This window comes from Columba livia, chromosome 15, assembly GCF_036013475.1.
Source record: "Columba livia isolate bColLiv1 breed racing homer chromosome 15, bColLiv1.pat.W.v2, whole genome shotgun sequence".
Lineage (NCBI taxonomy): Eukaryota > Metazoa > Chordata > Aves > Columbiformes > Columbidae > Columba > Columba livia.
In genome coordinates, this window is record NC_088616.1 from 10,701,012 (window position 1) to 10,720,877 (window position 19,866).

The following is a 19,866-nucleotide window of genomic DNA, read 5'->3' on the forward strand; positions in this document are numbered from 1 at the left end:
CAACCAACGCTGCTCCGAGGAAACCACCCTGGGCACGGTGTGAGCTCAGCCAGCGGTAAAACCAGTGGAGCGGTGACAGGGCAGACGGAAGGTGGTTCAGACTCTCGTACAGACAGAGGAATACAGCTCTTACAAGAGCCATCCTAGGCTTATCCTGCCCTTCTCCCCAGAGGGACCTTTCCCTCCCTGAGCACCACACACCAGTCCAGGCTCCTACGCCATAACAGAGAGACCTGGGCAGTGATGATTGTGCAGAGACTTCAGTAGTGACTGTGCTGAGACCTGGGCAGTGACCACACTTCATCCCGTAGTGTTCGTGTACGCACACCAGCCAATACTGATCTGGACAAAGACCTCCAAAGAATTCTCTAACAGTCCAAACCCACTGCTCCCAGCAACAGACACAACCGAGCAATCTGCTTAAAACACTTGAGAGCTGAGAACAAAAACCTGGGCAACTATCCCCATGCTCTCCCCAACAGAGAACACTGTAACATCCCTGCCAACATCTGCTCATGGGGGAACCCAAACAGCCACAGAGGCATCAGATACTCTCCCTACAAGCCTGCTGCTTGTGCCGTGAGGACTTGGCTGCGATGTGGAGGGGTTGGGATGAGAAGGGTCAGCCAGGCTGTTTCCCAGCTCCCCTGGGCACTTCAAACACAGTGCCTGGGCTGCGGGTGCCTGGGGTGGGCTCTGTGTCAAACCACCAGCAAAGGTAGCAGCCGGGCTGGGTCCACATCCAGCCCGCACACCCTCAGCCCCATCCAACCCACACACCTTCAGCCCCAGCTGGGTGCCTGCTGGGGTCACGTGCCCTGAGAACCGCAGGAGCAGCGGGCAAGGAACAGCCACAAAATCCTCCCAAAGGGACTGGGCGGAGGGCAGAAGAGGCACAACAGCAAGATGCACCCGTCCCACAGCCAGGGTGAATCGGAACAGCATGTTCTTTGGCAGGACGTGGACAGTTTACTATTCCAGTTACTGCTGGTTTATAGAGGGCGTCTGACAACTAATAAAAGTGGAAAGTGTCTTGTACTTGACTTCAGCTCTTTCCCAGCCCGGCTCTCTCCCCCAAATGAACTGATTGCAGATAAGCGTGTGCCTGCAACAGGGTTTTTGCTCCTGCTGCAGCAGCGGTGCAGCCGCTGGAAGGCTCAGCTGAGCGCTGCAGGGAGCGGGCACAGGGAACAATTCACAAATCGCAGCCAAACAAGACAGCTGAGAAGTCCCAACTCAATACAGGACCCAATTTCCCATTCATTTAGGGATTTTTTTAATAGACTTTTCATACTCAAAAAAGTAAACATCTATCTAAAAACCTGACAAGAAAAAAAAATTCCAGGAGACACATTTTACTTCCCTGTTCTGAAATTTTTTTAGGTGCCAAAATTTCCAAAACCCAAAGACCGTTTACAAAGCACCTCTGCTCACCTCACTTCCCCAGACTGCAGTTTTGGTAGTAAAATGTCACTAAAGTGCAGCTGAGAACAGCAAAGGAATCCAGTTTCACTCCCAAAATACACCACTGGTAAAATACAATCCTCCCTTGGCAGGTTACCTGTGCCACAAACCAGAGAAGACATTGGGGTGACAAGCCAGCCAGGGACTGCCTGGAGGAGACGAGCCGGGGCAGCTGAGCACAGTCACCCAGGGGAGAACATCAGGCCACCAAGTCCCAACATCGGGACCAGAAGTGACAGAACCGCGGCAGCAGGTCCAGACAAGGGGAACAAAGACAGTTTCCCCTCCAAAACAGAAGTGTTTGCCTTGGGGGGTTTTGCCCAGCAGCCCCACACTCCAGCTCCAGGACCTCTCCGTCTTCTGTCCTATTTCCCCTAAGAATGCATACTTAGGCTGCTGAGTTGTTTTACACAGATCTATATACCAAGCTGTAATAAATTTTACAAGAAAGCAACACTTCCATTAAATTTCTTATAAACTTCATTGCTTTCAGTATAATATATTAATCACACAAGGAACGACCTACAAAACTGGTTTTATTCTCAGGGCTGAGCTTGATCATGCCTCAGCTGCTAACTGATGAGACCGTCTTCTTGACTTGGTGAATAACAACAGACTTGAGCAACGCCAGCTGCCTCCAGGTAGAAGAGCTTCCAGTTGGTCAGTCTTGGTTGCACCTACCCCATAATTCTAGATTCAGAATTACCGAAGTTTTCTGCAAAAGCCAGTCATCTCACCGCCAGAAACACGGCCTCCCCAGCGACCGGCAGAGCATCTCCAGTCAGCGGGCAGCCCTCAGCCTGCTCCCGTCCACACAAACAGGTTTTGGTGAACAAAGCTGCCAGACATCCCTCCTCGTTTCGGAAGATGGAAAAATGGAACAAGCTGTTCGTAGACAAAGACATTTACCAAGAGTCATTCAGAAATAAATTCCCCTAATCCCCAGAGATATTTTCACTGTCCTTGAAAAGCTTACAGGGAAATAAACCCAAGCGCAATGCTGGGCCCTCGAGCTGTGTCGGCAGCAGGGCTGGGTCAGCTAACACTCCAGGCCCCGCATGGTGGCGATGCTGCTGGCCATTCTGCGGGGGACGCCTTTGGCAGCTTGCCGGTAGTCCTCTGGTTTTGTCTTCAACAGAGTTACAATATTTTGCAGCGTTCTTGATGGCTGAAGACCGAGGGCATCCATCACGTTTATTAGATAATCTGTAAGATTAAGGATAAACGTGTTTGAACAGGTCATGGACACCGTGCAGTGACAGTTATCCTTCATTCTTCACAACAGCAAGAATCCTGTCACCGTCAGCTCAAGAACACCGACAATGGCCACGTGTTTGGAATCTAGCTGTACTGACTGCTGGAGACTTTCATCTCCCTGCACACTAGTTGAGACAACCACCTGTTTTGTTGAGAGGACTGAGACACATTCTGTCACATTTCAGTATCTTCATACAACATCCTCTGGGTGGCTGGTCACCAAGGCCACAGATAAAGGACCACGGTCACACTCCCAAAGGCAAAGAGCTCACAACAACTCTGGGAAGTTGTGCAGAGCTAAAGGGCTGTTGAGGCAGGAGGGAGTTCCAGCTCACTGATGTGAAGTCAGCTGGGGAATTACGGATGACAGGGAGGATGCCAAGCAACCAGCCCTAATCCACTGGTTTGAAGCTGAGTGCGGTGGCATTCAAGCACACTCCAAGGCAAGCTGAGGAGATGTTCCTGCTCTGGCAGGGGGATTGGACTAGATGATCTTTCGAGGTCCCTTCCAATCCCTAACATTCTGTGACTCTGTGTGAGAGATTGTCTGTGTCCTCATTTTTGAGCCTGGCCATGGGGAAGTCAGCATCTGTGACTGACAGCAAAGAAAGGACTAACCAGTGTTCACAACAGCTGTAGCGGTCTTGTGGTGACACTTCCATCAGATTTGGATAAGAAAATCCCATCTCCTCCATACCCTGCAGAAACTCCTTCCCCAACACTTTCCCTGTGTCACCCAGCATGGCACAGGGGAAGGCAGAGATGAAGAAACAGGGCCAGCTACGTCCCACTTTGCTGCTGACAATGTCCCCATGTTGAAAGTACTTTACTGAAACAGCTCTGCAGAGCAGCAGGCAGTGAGGGAACAGCGGCAGTGGAGCTGATCCTGGAGGCTCTGGTAAAAAGGATGCTGGGCAAGTGCTCCACAGCAATTTCTAGAAGGCCTCTAGCTGATCTTCTCTACTTCAGCTACTAAAGAGTGGAAGAAATCAACCTGCTGCTCCCTCCAGAATCCACCAGAGCACTTCCCAGCAGGCTTGGCATGTGCTGTATGTCCCCACTATGGCACATACTGGCAGCACCGGGCACCCAAGCAGAAGGGAAAGAGCAGTGCCACACTTGAAAAGATCATATAGAGATCTTTCCTGCTAAGACTGGCTTGTAAAGGAACTGTCTCAGTTCGGAAGGACTTTGACTTGGACAGTCAGAAACACAAGCAGTGAGGAAGCAGGAGCACCAGTGGAACATCAGCCCTCCCTCCACAAGGGATGTGAGAGAACACTTGGCAAGAGGAGCTGTGAACCACTCCACCAGGGAGGGTACAGCCAAACACGGTCACGGTTAAAGCAGAAACCCTGGCTGCAGTTTGTTAAATCCAATGAAATGACAGAGGAACCCATGTGCTACGGCAACATGCGCACCGCACTTACCAATGTCTGTGGCAAGCTGCTTGGCCGAGTGCACAGTGAGCGTCGGGATCTGCAGGATGGCCTCGCAGTACGTCTGCATGGTCGCTCTGGCGATGGAGCCCAGCCAGTAATCAGCCATGTTGTCCAGCTCAGGCACCTCATCTCCTGCACAGAACATTCTCGTGAGCTGTCAGCACTCCCACCTGCATTGGCTGCTTTTGTAACAACCTTTTAGAAGTTGATTTAAGTCACTTTACTGATACATTTTTGAGAGAAAGAGGGCCAGAAAGAAAAAAGCAAACACTTTTCTGTGGGGTTAATGAATGGAAACTGCTCTGCTGTGGAAACAGCACAAGGGTGAGGGCAGGAGACAAAGCTGGAGCAAGGCTCCCCTTGTGCGAGCTGTCACACAGTCCCAGCCACTCGGGCCAGGCGGACACGCAGCACACGCCACAAAAGCTAATGGAGGAGACCCTGGGGATGGATGGCTCAGCGCTGCCCTGTGGGCTTTGGGAACTGGCCCCAGGTACCTCCTGTTTGCTCCCTGCACCGAGATGAAATGCTGCTCCAGCTCTGGAACCAAACCACAGTTTTATTCAGCACTAAACCAGACCCAGCTAAAGTCTCTGTTTGAATGAAACCAGAAGACTTTTACTCATTATTTAGAGGCTCCTCCTGCATATTACCAAGAAACTCTCGGAAGAAACGGCATGATTAGGTGGTAGGAAATGGAGCTGGAACAGCTTTTTTACCATAACACACAACATCCATCTCGTGTCACAACATGACAGCTTTCCCCCAGGCATGTCGAACCTTTGGTCTCACCTTGTTCTGGGGGGTAAGGCAGTTTTCCAGCATGTAATGCCAGTTCCAAAGCAGAATCCTCTTGAGTGACAAATGGCTCAAGGTGGAGAGGAAGCGACATAATATATTGCCCAATCTAGAATAAAAGCACAAAGAGCTGAGTCACTGAACAAATATGAAGCAAGTACTTTGCTAGAGAAAAATAGTCAGCTGCGGTAATACACACCTGAAAGCAGAAAGCTGAGCTTGACAGCCACTCACCAGCCTATATTTGCTCAGAAACAAACTGTCTCTTGCTCATCATTACACTTTGTACAAGAAATAATTTTTACAAGGTCAGTGAACGAGTAATTGAAACAATCATGTTAAGAAAAACCTGTACAGAGAACTGTTACTCCAAATAAAATCTTTGATCTCTGAAGTGTTCCTGGAAATTTGTTTTCTAGAGATGAATCTAAGAGACTGAACCAAATAAAACCACAGAGAGGAAACACGGCTTCAAGTGACAATATAATAATGAATTACAGAAACGTATCACTCCCAAACAGGGACCATGCTCACAAATTCACATGCATAAGCTACATAACTTCGGGTGTACAAGTACTGCCCTGTTTATAAAGTGATTATCTGTGCCACAGAGAACCCTCCCAGGTGCAGACACAGTTCAGAGGACTCTGCCTCCCCACGCTCAAAACAGCTTTTTCCTGACCTCACTGAGCTCCTGCCTTTTCTTCTACACAGCACACGTACCACACCAGTTTGTTTCTAAACTCTACTTTAGTATTTTAGTTTTCAAATTTACTGCACAATGCAGCAGTGTTATTTCAAGACTACGCAAAAGAACGCCTTGGCTCAACTCGGCTCATCTATCACCCAGCAGCAGGACAGAGGGTAGATCTGAAAAGATGTCAGAAAACATACGCTTTGTATCTGAAATTTTCTGAAGTTCCTGAGAGTGTCCGTGACCACCATAAAACAATGCTAACAAATACTATGAACAGGGAAACACAGAAGAGGTTCCCCTGGCACTGGGCTTGCAGCGTGTGCCCTCGCGCGCTCTTACGTTGCTGATGTACTCCAGAGGAGTCAGGCTGAAGTTGGGCAGGTCGTCTGTCAGGGTCTCGCCAATGCCACCAGAGCTCCAGCTCTGCAAGGCAAAACATGCAGAAAGAATCTTTGAGTTTCTGGAGCATGAAGTCTATCGGTGCTCTAGGAAGGGGTCAGCCAGCGACATGAACTGTGACTAGCCAAGGACATTCTAAAAAGGAGAAAGTAACCACCACAGGGACCCCACTGGCAGCCCTGCCGGTTCAGGTCAGATCGATGTGCATGTCACTCACCTCCATCTTTGGGACAAGCAGGAGTTGTTGTTTGATACGAAGAAAAACAGAGTCAAAAGCCAAGTGGTGTGCCAGCTGGTTGAGGCGGCTCAGGGCAGATCGAGATGAAGACAACAGGTTGTGGTTACTCGTCCCTTTTTCCTAACACACACAGACACAGAAAAATGTTTACATACAGAAGTCATTAAAGTGACTGAAGCAAACCTATGTCAACATTCTTAAAGAGGTCTTCACTAGGCCAGCCTAACACAGAAGAGCCTTCCTCTGCACTGGCACAGCTTGTTTCCTTTGGGATGCCCTATTCCAACCAGTTATTCAAGGCATAAACTGCACACTACTCCCTCAAATGTAAAACAAAGAATCAGCATCACATTCCAGCTGTGTCACGCACCTGTACAGGCTGAATTCTGAGAAACTCACAGAGACAATGGCAAACTGCTTGTTACTTACAGGGCACAACTATCTGATTCCCTGTGAGGAGTTAAGCAAAAGTTTTACATGAAGGGTACCTATGGAACTTGACTATTTAGCAAAGGTTTAACGTCAAACATAACACTGAGGCAGAGCTGTACAAGTTGCAGGTAAATTAAGTACAAAAGAAATCAAAACATTTTTAGGAAATAAGAGACAGAACTCACAACCCTGACTTCACTACTACATGTGACTGACGATGGCATAACTTAGATCCACTAGAAGATAACGAGTCATTCTACCCTGTTCACACGTGCATGCATGAATGATCCTGCAGAATTATATTTCAGAACGGATAAGGTAGCAGAGTGTGAGTGGCAAAGAAAGTCTTGAGAAGCCAGTATGTGGGCTCCAGAATTTGAGGTGGCTCCAACACGATCTTCCCAATGCTTTCTGCAACAAAATCTGCCTGATCAGAACTGACACGGGCATGTTCACAAAACACAGGCAGGATCTGTGGAGAGATGGAATAAGTCCAGACTTCCTGGGCTTGGACATTTCAGCTCTCCGTGGATCAAGCAGTGTCTCTGCAGAAGACTTGGAATGTAGCCCATCAAAAGGCTGCAGCTCAGGATGAAAAGTAATCAGGCTGTAGGGGAAACCCAGGTCTCAGCTACCAAATGTGGGCCCAACAGCCCTCCGGGACAGAGCCCAGCTCCCACAGGCATCAGAGCTACCTTCAGGGTGTAAAGCGTTTCCATAAGGCTGCCATACTCGGATGGATTCTCCTTCAAAAGATAATTGTATTCCTGCCAGGGATTCTTTACAGAGCTCTTCTTATCTGCTGCACTGGTATCCTGAAAGCCAGAAAAACTACAAGGGCTGTAGGAGTCTGAGAGATACTTCCCAGCAGCTGATAAAATCCTGAAAACACACAAAAACACAAAAGTCACCAGCAAAACCCTCTGAAATCAGCACTGTTGTTCTCACGTTAGTCCAAGGACCAAGACCACTTTATGGTACTTCAAGGGAGAGAGTATTCATTGGTGGCAGAGACTAATTACAGCCAACTCTCACGGCTACTGTGCAACTCAAAAGTTGCAAAAATACTGAAATTAAAAAGGAAGAATTGTGTCCTCAGAACATGTAGCAAACACGGGACAGGCCCAGCCTCCCGTGCACTGCAGGCTGCTGTGCCCTACACAAAACACAGGTACTCGAGTCAGACCACAGCGTTTCAGCATACAAGAGGCTGAACAGTGCCCAGCTCACCAGCAACAAAAGATCTACGTGCTGCCTGTGCTTGACACTCCTCAGGTTACAAGGAATCGATCAGTTAAGGCACACCTAGATTCAGTTCAGCAAATAATTCATGCCCCATGTCACAAGGGGGGTAAGAACGTTGCCAATTTGATCTGGTGGAAAATTCCTTCCTGACCCCAATCTGGCAGCCCGATTGACGCCCAGCCAGGTGCCCAAGAAAAAGGATTTGTGTGCCTGGCTCAGGACACACGACTGAGCGGAACAGTCTGTGACCCCTCGCTGGCAGTTCAAAAGCTGGGGAGGGGCTGTGGGGGAACCACAGTGCCTCTGCTTTCCCTTCACCATCTACGCAATGAAAGCACCTTGGGATTTGTTTTCTTTCAACTTGGTACCTATGCTGACAGCTCATGAATTAAGCTCAAGGATGCTTACCTGTTGGCCAGTTGCTGCTCAAAATCTCCACACTGACGAAGGAGCTCACCACAAGTACTAATTATCCTGGGAAAGAACAAGACAAAAACACATGTTGTGAGATTTGAGGCAGACAACTCCAGACCCCCCACCCAGACAACCCATCTCAGACACATGTCAGCTGATTATAAAACACAACGAACAAACCACAGCCCACAGGCAACACATCCATCAAGAGTTAATTTGGCTATTAACTCTGCATCCATTTGATAACATACTGAATTTTTTTGCCCAGCCACCTCATCCATGTGTTACTTCTTGTCATGGTGGCTAAGGCCAGCTCAGTGTCACTGGGAAAAATTTGCAGAGCTGCTGATATTTCAAGTGATATGCCATGTGGTCTTGCTCCAGACAGGGTGGGGAGCCTCGCAGCACTTGCTGTGCAGCAGCGACCTGAAAGCCTGACAGCACTGCAGCTCAGCAGGCACAGCCATGTGTTTTGCACCGAGAACCCGGGTACACTGACCCTGAGTCACTCCCTTCCAACTCTGACAAAAAATCAGTTCTGAGACAGGATAAAAAATGCCCTTTACCGGACAGAGTTTTGGAATGCAGTCCAGTCCTCCTGGAAAAGGGAATCTGACGGGACATCATCCAGTTTACATTTCTTTCGTATAGACTGCAGAGTATTTGTGAAGTCAGACGTATACCTGTAAAGAGAGAAGCACCAGCATAAGAGAACAGGCTGCAGAGCAGCATAACTGCGTGTCTTGCCATTTGCTCATTCCATCCTCTACAGGGGCCAAATAAGAACCAGAAATATTAAAAGTTGTTCAGGAGAAACACTGTTGTTCCAGTCTGAGCACACGGATGTGAAGAACTGATCAGCCACGGCCCTCTCCAGCCTACACTATTGATGGAAGACAGCAAGAAGCTCCGAGTAACAGATGCTGTGTGGCTACTTCCATTTGTTGTATGCGGGTTACTAGGAAGCCTCCCCTCCCCTGACAAGGTATGAGTAAGCCAGTCTTGTTAACACTGCACTAGTTACATTTCCTAGGAAAGGCCAGAAAAAGTTTACAAGGCTACTGCTAGCCCAGCATCACTTGGCCCTTACTCCAGGAACACAGTTACAACAAATCTCATGAATTTGTTTTCTCAGCTACTCCCCAGATGAGAACATGGATAAAAAGGAGAACATTTTGTTTCCCACACACCCCTTTTTTTTAATAATGCCCATAAGCTGGAGGCATGCACACTGCTATGTAATTGCCTATAAAGAAGGTGAGCTCAGAGCAGTGTGCTTTCCCCTTCCCTCCTCCCCACAGGGCAGCAAGGTAACAGTCCGATTTACACCTTGTGAGCAGCTCTGTGGGTATCAGGAAAGAAGAAGGAGGTCATCGGTACCAGAACATGAACTAAGCAGATGGCCACCGATACTTCAAGACATGAACTTACAGCGAACCTTGCTCATTAGGGTGTCTCACACTTTCGGGTCGATTCGGGATGGGAGGTCACTTGTCCCAGTAAGGAGATATTTCCTCACTGAGTTTTACTTTCATCAGCCTCATTTGTCTTTGTCTTACTCTGTTTAGGGAAACTCCAAAAGTATCTATTAAAATAAAAATTCAGTCCAACCAAAATAGAAGACCGCTGATAAAAGTCTCACATTTAGCCATAAAAAGCTTTAACTTTTCCCCTTAGCAGCAGTCATTGCCTGAATGAGCAGCAGGAGGGGAAATCAGCTGATTTATTTATGGTTACAGACACTTTACACTCTCAGCCATTTTTCATAAACTCCAAAGCCCTTGGCCAGACGCTGAATACGTGTAGAGCCTCGGGATAAAAGCAGCGGGGTAACCACAAGTAACTTACTTTGTGAAGAGAGCTTTCAGCGCCCGGAGGAGCCCCCCAGCCCCCAGCCCGTCCGTGAGCTTCACACAGTTGTCAATGGCTCCCGAAGCCAGAATGAAGAGTTTGGTGACCGAATGGTTCAGCTCCTGGACACAGTCAATCACTTCCCAGTGCTCCTAAATAACAACAACAACAAAGCTGAGCCCGACCCTTCTCTCGGTGAGTGTCCAGGCATCCAGGACACCTTGTGTAACATGTTCCCTCAGCATCCTCCAGCCTGTGACACACTCAAGGGAGAACAATGCTGGTCGCTTCCAGCCTCCTGCACAGCGGCTGCTGATAAAGGTCAGGCTGCCACATCCTACACTTGCCAGGTCTTCAAGGAAAAAACAGTTCTGCCAACAGCAGAATCTGCCACAAAAAGGACTTTCCTCCCTCTGACCCTGTTCTTAAGAAATTGTATCAAACCTCAAACAGGTTCTTGGTTGATTTTAGTAAAGTTTTTCTCCAGCAGATCTACACAGTGCCAGTTAGTGGGTGAAGGAGAAGAAGGAAGTTACCTCCCACCTAACAGTGCTCCTGAAATCAACTTTATTTCTTAAACAAAGTTTGCTTAATAGTATAAAAATATACTGCAAACAGGAAATAAGACCAAAAGATTGCAGGAGGAGAGAGAGCAATAACTATGACAAAGACTCCAGTATTTGGCAGAGGTTTCAGGCCTCTGGCTGTGCAGACACTCCTTACCAAGGGCACTGCGCTGATCTGGATGAGCAGATTTTCTTCCTCCAGGTCTCCATACTCAAGTTGATAGGGCTTGTACGGACCATACACCGCTTCTACCAGTTCCATCACTTTAACCAGGTTCTGTTCCTCTGCAAAGAATCAGATGTTTAATCTACAAATAGATAAGCGTGCTACTAAAACCCTTGGTTCCAAGCACCATGCAGGAGCTCCTCAATTAGAGCATGCAGCCTACACAGGCTTGGAATGTTGCCAAACAGCTTTAAGTCTCAACTACACAGACTTTTTTTTTGCATTTTTTAAAAACAAGGTTATTATCTCTACCTGCTTCCTAAAACCAAGATGTTCTACCTCAACAAGTGCCTCAAGAAAATTATCACTCACTGCTCCAGAACAGCCTGGGTGACAAAAATCTATTAAACACTCCGACCTACAGCAGAAGGAAAGTAATGAAACCATTTGAGAAGTGAAACACATTACTCCCACAACGTAAAAACAGGGGCAATTCTCATTTATCAGAAAGTCTGGTTCATACTTAAAGTAATTGACACTAACTCAATGCACTTAGCAGTACTGCTTCACGGTGTTCAACCAGAGCTGAACCAGATGCACAATCTGGGCATTTCAGTGCTGTTCTGTGGAGCAGGGAGATGCAAACCCCCACAAAAACCAGGTCTGAATGATTATTCCTCAAATCAGAACTGGACACTAGCTGTTCTTGTCAAGTTTTGGCAAACTCAAACTAGCAGCAAACCAGAATTACTTTAAGTCCTGGATGTAAGAAAACGCTCTGATGCACTATGGTCTGACAAGCCATGAAGCAAGCTGTCCAAGGCCTGGGCTGTCTCTGTGCTTGGACTTTTTCAAGATTGGGCTGGACAATCCTGTGAGTAACACGGTCTGAACTCACAGCAGATCTTGCTGGGAGCAGGAGGTTGGACTAGATCATCTCCAGAGGTCCCTTCCAACCAGAACTGTCCTGTGAATCATAACCAAACCCTCCCCGCGCATACACATGGAGGAACTGGTCTGACTCTGCTCTGCTGACTCACCTGGCGTTTCCATTCTCGGGATATTTCTCTTCCCAAACATCTTACCCCACAGCAAAAGAGATGGAAATAAGAACTTTTCTTTTTTTTTTTAAAAAAAAACCACACTCAGATAACAGTTCAGCAACATACTCCATCATCTTCTAGAACTTGACATTGTTTTTCCAAGTTCTTTTTAATCGTTTTTATTACAAAACACAAATTAAATCAAGCCAAGGATAGAAAATTACTGACAAGAGTACGTAATCACAAAGACGACAAAACCAGACATGACAGTCATACTCCCTGCAATTGTAATCATAATTTACGTGACCAAGTGAGAAGCAGTTTAAATAGCTCAATACAATGTTATGAGGAATGAAACAGAGGAAATACAGCATTAGGAATGCTCCATTAGCTTTAATTTAGGATTTTCCCATACCTGGTCTTTGAAGGGGGCCTACCAGCTGAATAAAGGACTATAAATAGCCAACAGCTCAAGTCAGGCACAAACCTATATAAACACAGCACCACACCACTTTGTGGTTTGTGGGAACTACTCGCCAAGTCCTGACCAAAATGAGATGACAAACATCACAGGGTAAGGAAAGCACAGGTCAGACTTCAAATTAAACGCTGAGGATGCTGCTAAGGAATAAACTACTGACGGTTCACAAATAATATTTGGCCCTGCATTTTCATTTGATTAAAACATAAGCCAGCAGCAACAAAAAAATAAATCAAGAATCCAATAGATGCAGCTTTCAAGCAGGTTTTCTCTTGTTCAGTAAGGTGTGACTTAATTCCAGGAAACTCCTTGACTTTTATGCTTTGTGATCTTTCGCAATGGGTTTCACAGACAGCTTACCAGCGACATTTCCTCGTCCGTTAGACAGAAGAAATACTAATGCTTGTAAAAGAAAAAGTGCTACATGTTATTTACCCAAGACAGTAAGCCTGCTCAGAACAGGTCTGCTTCAGTAAACTCATTCAGTATTGTGTCAATATCTTTAGTGTTAAGATACATAAATATACACACACACAAAGTTGCAAATGCCATGTAACTGGTCAACACTGTGGAAGATAAAATCCCTCCCTGCGTGTAAAACTACGCAAAATCCCACAACGGAACTTTACGGAAGAGTTGGCAGAACAGAAACACAAAATTCAGCACAAGAACCTTACTCAGGTTTGGTAGCATCGCCACTTCCAGCCCTTTGGCGAAGTGGATGGTGGCATCGTAGAGCTCCAGCAGCTTGTTCAGCCTGGCGTCCCGGCCCGTCCTCTCCACGGCGGTGCCCAGGCAGACAGGGATAGAGGGCACCAGCGCGCCCAGCGTCTGGATCAACAGCACAGTCACCACCTCATGGGGGTTCTTGAAAACCTGTGGTCACAGAAAAGCTGTTAGCACAAGCATGTTATCTCAGAGAAACGTGACGGGCAGCAGCAGCTCCCAGAGAGTTTCTGACAGGGAGGGACAGACAAGGCAGAACCCACAGGTCTGCAAATGCTTCCAGCAGAGCCGGGCTGCACAACCGGGCACACAGCTGGGGAACAGCAGCAGCAGCCCGGCCTGGAGGTTCCACAGCCATGGCAGAAAACCACGCGGGGTGTGTGCTTCCTTCTGGTAAAGAACTCATATAAAATTACCTATTGGTGAAAGACAGTGACACACAGATCAAGAAGATGCCATTTTGTGCACTAACAGGTCACAGATTCCTCAGATGACGTGAGCTCTCAACCCAAAGGGAATGAAAACAAATTTGAAAAGCCTCTCAAGGGATAAAAAAACCACAAGAGGTCTGGTCTGACTGAGCACTAAAGTCAGCATCAATACGTATTATATCATTGAAAACGTGCTCCAAATACAGCAACCAAGAAACCAGAACATAGGCACAAGTCAAAAACTGAATTCAGCAGCACAGTGGCACTGTAGTAATTCAAAAAACCACTGGGCAAAAAAGGGCAGAGCACGCAGTTTACAAAGAGATGCAGACTGGTAAAACATGAAGAAATAGTACTGTGTCACCAGCCAAATCACCGATCAGATAGGCAGAAGTCAGTACTGGAAAGGCTAGAAAAACTGAAATCAGCTCAGAACTTTTATTTACATGCACCACCCCCAACTCCACTAGCACAAAATGCCTTACAGCCTTTTATTGTGACTCTTTTGTCAGCTGTTCTTTGCTTTGGAAGCTGGGATCACTGCAAATCTCCCGCAGCAAGGTCACCATGGATACTGAACAGCACGAGAAAGGGCCAAGAATTCTTCAGAAAGCAGAAGAAGCCCAGGAGACTGAGTGACAAGAGCTTTGCCCCATGTGCCATTTCTCTCTCTCAATCCCCAGTTCAAAGAGTATCTGCTAAAATGTAAACTGACATCTGACCTGTAAGTCACATCAAATCATGGGGCAGAAAAAATACATTTCAAGGAAACACTGAGCTCCTCTGCAGTGCAGGCCAAGCAGTTGCACCAGGCTTCATAATAAAAAGATAAGCATCTCTTACCCTTCATGGATGAAAAACTCCTACAGGCTCAAAAATATGAACTTATTTCTTCATTTCACTAAAGGACAATAACTTATTTTGGATCCCACATAATTCTTGGCAGGAAAAACAAGCACCCAGACTCCAGCGGGTGATAGCAGAACCCTAGATATCTTACAAAGAGTGACACAGATCACTCCAATATGACCTTGAGGGCTTCTCTGGGCCAAGTGATAAAGCAATCCAGGCATTTCAAATGCCTTGTAACAGAACACATTTGCAACACCAAGAAATTAGATTTAACTTAAGATACAGATGAACCTGATAGAGCAGCTTGAATGTCAATAACACAACAACCTTGCTGTTGGTAGAACACCAGAGATCAGATCTTGTCTAGGAGCTGGTCAAGAAACAGCAGGCAGGTCCCCGGCCTGTCCTGCACGGAGAAGGCGCAGAGCATAACTGAGCAAGCACCATGAACTGTCCGGAGCTCTGAGAGCCAAGAGCGTGTTCAACCTCGTCCTCTCCCACCCGTGAACCAACCCTGAAACATCACCGCACCTGCGCTGCCCACTGGAGCTGTGAGTGCCAGGTCCCCAGCAGCGTGTCGTACAGCTCTGTCAGCTGCCGATCCAAGCTTAAGTCACTTTGGCAAAGGTCCTGCCACACTGCCACCAGCTGCACCTGTGGGGCAACAAGAACCATCCTAAGAGAACTGACAGTCCGCAGATCCAGCTTCTGTTATTTCACACCCAGAACTCCCCATGCAAAGCACTTTTGCTAAAGCACAATGCCCACCCTGGCTCCTCTCTGCACATTTCAGCATAACAGGCTGCTATAATTCAGCACCACAGAAGGAAGTGACTTTCAGCATGAAGCTAGAGGCTTCTTAGTTGATTCAGAGATTTAATTAACATTGGTATTTTACTCATAAAATGAGACTGTAACTGATACCCTCACATAATAGTTGAAATACTTGGCAAGCCCCGGCCCTGAACTTAATCCTCAAAAGTCACAGTCATGAGAGAACTTTTGAGGATCAGGTTATGGCTACAGAACTGTCTGGAATTCCAGCTTTTAATCTTACCTGAAAAGAGTTTACAGAAGTCAGCAGCTGGCAAGTTGCAGCAATAAAGTTATTGCTGACATAGCCACATCCAAGAAAAGCAAAGTAAAACTACAAAGCACAGAGAAAACCAGCAGAACACGCATATCCTGAGTCTGTTGAAGGAAGGAACACAAAGCCCTGAATGGAGAATTACTCCTGAAACACGGGGAGTAAATAAAGCTGCTCAGAGCCAGAAGGAAAAGTCAGAGAAACAAACAGGGAAAGAACAGGTTCCACCTTCCTTCGAAAGGGAAAGGTACAATATGCGATGTAGCAGCCCCACCTACAGCCCACACCACGCAAAGACTCACGTGTTTATTCTGCCATATCAAAACATTATCAAAATACTTACCTTGTGACATTTATAATAATAAGCAAGAAGCTGGGGCATCCGATCAATTTCAGTGAAGACTTTAACAAACGTTTTTGCCTGATCTAAACAAAACAAAATCATAAGCAGTTACAGAGGTTGAGACAACTGAGCAATAAAATTCTTCTTTGGAGGGGGTACGCACAATAGCCTGTACAGAAAGACATGCTTTCACCTTTTTTTAATTTATCTTATCAAATAGGAGCAGAACTGCCTAAAAACCACACTCAGACAAGAACCGGTAGAGATGAGGAATGAACGTAACTTCCTAAATTTAACTTCTTAACCAAGCAAACGGATCTAGTATTAAAGACAGCTAAAACAAGAGCATTTCCTAGAAGGAAATAATTATTTTCCAGAAACAAGCTGCTCTCTACAGAACTAGAACACACCTCGCAAAGTCCTCAGCTGTGCTGTCAGAGCTCCTCACACTGACACCCACATCAGCTGCCTCCAGTGTGCTCTGACACAAGCCTTTCAAGTCCAAGTTCCTCAGAAGTCTGTTTTGTACTGTATGACTATAGTTCTGTCCACAAAATACATCTGGGATTAGAGAAATGAGTTAGAAATAGACCTTGTTTTCCAAACAGGACCCAGAAGGCAGATAAAGCAGAACACTCCGTAACGTGACGTGCTCTTCAGCTGTGGAAGTCACAGCGTATAGACTCCCCGCGGACATGTTTACTGATTTGTGTTACATTTATAGGAGCTGCACTGCACTCCACAGTAAACAGAGAAAATCTGTTCAATGGGAAAAAGCCAATGTCCCCACATGTCCAGAACAGACTTTGAAAGAGAATGCAAACCGTGCTCCAAGTGAATAACTCTGAGTAGCAAGGCTGAGCAAAGGACCTTGCAGCAGCACCCTTGCTGCCAGCAGCTTTCTTGCAACTATGGTGGAGAACTCACAAGGCACATGAATATTCAATTTGCTCTCATCCTAAGCAGATAAAATATTCCAAAACGTCATCCTTTCTCTTGGGTAATGCACCGCAACAGTAGAAAAGAAGGCCTGTGACCTCCTGGGAAGGTTCCAGAAGACAGGACACTTCGCAAAGAAAAGCCAGCAGAGGAATGGGAGAGAGAAGAGATGTCTATGCAAAGGATGAAGCATGTTTCTTAGGAGCACAACACTCAGTGCCGCGTCCATCCTCTGCTTCCCGCTGCCCATGGTCACACTCCGCTGGCCTTGCCTGTCCCCAAGCTGTGCAGCAGGAGCACCCACCGGGACCTCAGGGTGCAGGGACAGCAGGTGACACCTGGAGCAGGTGTTTCTCAGAAGCACTGTGACAGAAGGAGTTGGAAGGAGGAGCACAAAGAACAGTCCAAACAATCAAATCTTCTGAAGGAGAGTTTACAAAACAACTTTTACAAAGCAGTAAGGAGTTAGGACATTTCCAAACAAATGCCCTTATTGAATACAACTCCAAGCTGTAGCCCAGTAGCGCTATGATAGTGCAAAACCAGAGGCCTTCTGCTCACCTGAGCAGCACTGCCCATTTGGGGTGCTCCTGTGCTTAATTGAACCCTGACAGCTGGGCTATCCTGCCTCCACATTCCCATTCCACACACCGGCACAGCCCACAAAACCAGACCCACTCTCCCTGTTTCCCACTGTGGCCACACGTTCAACAAGCTGCAGCAGAATCAAAGACGCGCTGGACCGCAAGGAGCTGCAGAGCGCAGAATGTGTGTCGGCATCCTGCTCCACCAGAAAAAGCACAAAACCCAGCACCAGGAGCCTTCGGGACATAAACTCCACGCCCAAACAACATTTTACTTTTTAAAGAAAACAAACTTCGCACTGATAGTAAACAACACTGAGACACACTGACCTACAGCCTGGGAGTTGAAGGCAGCGACGATCTGGGGGCTGGCCATGGCCTCCAGACGGTTCTTCAGCGCCTCCAGGTGCACACACTTCTCCGAGTAGTCCGGCGTGTCCACCAGCATGGCCAGGCTGCTCTGCATGCTCGTCAGCTTGGCCGAAATCACAGACACGTCCTGCACGAGGGAACGGCGACACTGTTACCAAATGTGACCTTAGAAAGCATTACTACCAGCTTCAAAATGACCATTTCCAAGCAGGTACATGTTTCAAAGTTACTTGAAAAACCTACTTCTAAATACAGTTTCCCTAGACAGCTGAAGGCACAAAGAACAGAAAGAATAATGGGGGATCTACCTGTGTTTTAAGAGTCTCTTCAATGTCTGCACTTAACGTGCTCCATTTATCTGCTTCCTGAAGCGACTCAGCAGCCAACTGCATTCTAGATTTCACTCGGTCAATCTCTACCAGAACCTGAAGGAAAAAAAAAGTAACATTGCCCATTGAAATTAAAGATAGGTGCCACAAATACTTGTATTACAGGAGTTATTGTTGGTTTGATTTTTAAAACTGTGTGGAACAATGAACAATCATGCCCGTTGCAAGGAGGAGGGAGCTGGCTGAAAGAGCTGGACAGGTTAAATCAATTTCCAACATCAAAAAACAAAGTGTTAGTTTGAATTCTGGATTTGCACTTTTAGTATGTGCTGCGTGCCCCAACTACCAACAGACAGGAATCTGGGCAGAAATCGGTGTCCCAGGTAACTGTCTGAAATAAAACATGACGAGCTGTTTAGAAGGAAATGCAGATTGCACTGCTCTGTGTCACACCTGCTTTCCTACTATTAATGTTAAAAGAAGCATTTTTTTTCTATCTTGAGATTACACAGCTGTTTAATTTGAACAAGTCTGGAAACTTTAGAATTTCACAAGTTGCAAATAAACACTAAGCAAGACAAGAACCTGCCTGCATTGACTGAGCTGTGTCTTGTTCAAATTTCTTGATATCTTCTTTAACAAGGATCATTTGCTCCTTCAGGAACGTTGCCTCCTGTTTCAAGACCTCCACCTCCCGCAGGACGCGGGGCATGTTCTGGAGAGCCTGGTGGCTGGTTTCTGCAGAAACACCAAGCGGGACAGTGAGGAGGCCTGAGAACCCTCGCAGGGAAGAGAGAGTTTTTCTGTAAACTTGCATAATCTTCCATGCTTCATAAGAAAACCAGTGAAAACTAAAGCTTTAGCTATATATTTTTTTATTTTATTTTATTTTATTTTAATTTAAATACGTGTTTTCTCATAGAGTCATTTTGGTTGGAAGAGACCCTGGGGATCATCGAGTCCAACCATAACCCACCCCTGGCACTGCCCCATGTTCCTGAGAACCTCATCTCCGTCTGTTCAACCCTCCAGGGATGGTGACTCCACCACTGCCCTGGGCAGCCTGTTCCAATGCCCAACAGCCCTTTCCGGGAAGAAGTTCCCCAAATCCAAGGCAAAGCTCCCCGGGCCGGGACCGCGGTCTCACCCTCCACGGCGTTGTTCACCTCCTGGATGAAGAGCTGCAGCTTCATCACCAGCGTGGCGGCGTGAGCGTCCACCTTCCCCGGGGCCTCCTGCTGCACGGCCCGGAACGCCGCGTTCACCCAGCCCTTCACCTCGAAGTCATCCGACAGGAATCGGGAGAAATCCATCGCCGCCTGCGGGCCCGTCTGGGCACCCGCGGGGGCGAAGCGGCCTCAGCCGCGGCCCCGCCACGCACCGGGAAACGCACCGGGAAACGCGCCACCAGCCCCTGCCGGCCACCGTACCGCTGCGGAAGGCCCTGCCGGCCACCGTCCTGGGCGGGGCCCCGCAGGACAGAGGTCCCTGTTCCCGCCCCACGGAGCGGCCAGAAACACCACAAGCCGTCTTCCGGCGGGATTTAACAAAGCCCGGCCTGAGAGGGGGCTCAGCCCGGCTCCCCGGCGGAGAGCGGAGCCGGACGACCGGCGGGACCGGGGCTGTTCGGCCGTTCCTCCCTCCAGCACACCCGTACCGACCCCATCCGTCCCTTTTGTGCCCCGCTCCCCCCGCTAACGGCGCAGGGCA

At 47.5% G+C, this 19,866-nt stretch overlaps 1 protein-coding gene across 2 annotated transcripts; it reads right to left on the reverse strand.

Moving 5' to 3' along the window:
• Positions 1 to 1,926: 1,926 nt before the first annotated feature.
• Positions 1,927 to 19,644, reverse strand: COG7 (component of oligomeric golgi complex 7). 2 transcript variants are annotated; one of them, XR_010466368.1, is made up of 18 exons: positions 19,304 to 19,644; positions 18,746 to 18,894; positions 18,136 to 18,252; positions 17,786 to 17,954; positions 15,933 to 16,015; positions 15,034 to 15,156; positions 13,171 to 13,369; positions 10,961 to 11,088; positions 10,235 to 10,389; positions 8,953 to 9,069; positions 8,381 to 8,446; positions 7,423 to 7,609; positions 6,275 to 6,415; positions 5,998 to 6,081; positions 4,956 to 5,070; positions 4,152 to 4,295; positions 2,441 to 2,670; positions 1,927 to 2,349 (listed from the first exon to the last, which is right to left on the reverse strand). XR_010466368.1 is itself a non-coding variant. In XM_005505704.3 (17 exons), exons 1-17 carry the CDS (start codon positions 19,467 to 19,469, stop codon positions 2,504 to 2,506), a joined length of 2,310 nt encoding a protein of 769 aa, XP_005505761.1. In that variant the 5' UTR covers positions 19,470 to 19,644; the 3' UTR covers positions 1,927 to 2,503. The 2 variants fall into 2 exon arrangements, 1 of the variants encoding a protein (XP_005505761.1); XM_005505704.3 differs by having other exon boundaries at positions 1,927 to 2,670.
• Between the last annotated feature and the right edge of the window lie 222 nt (positions 19,645 to 19,866).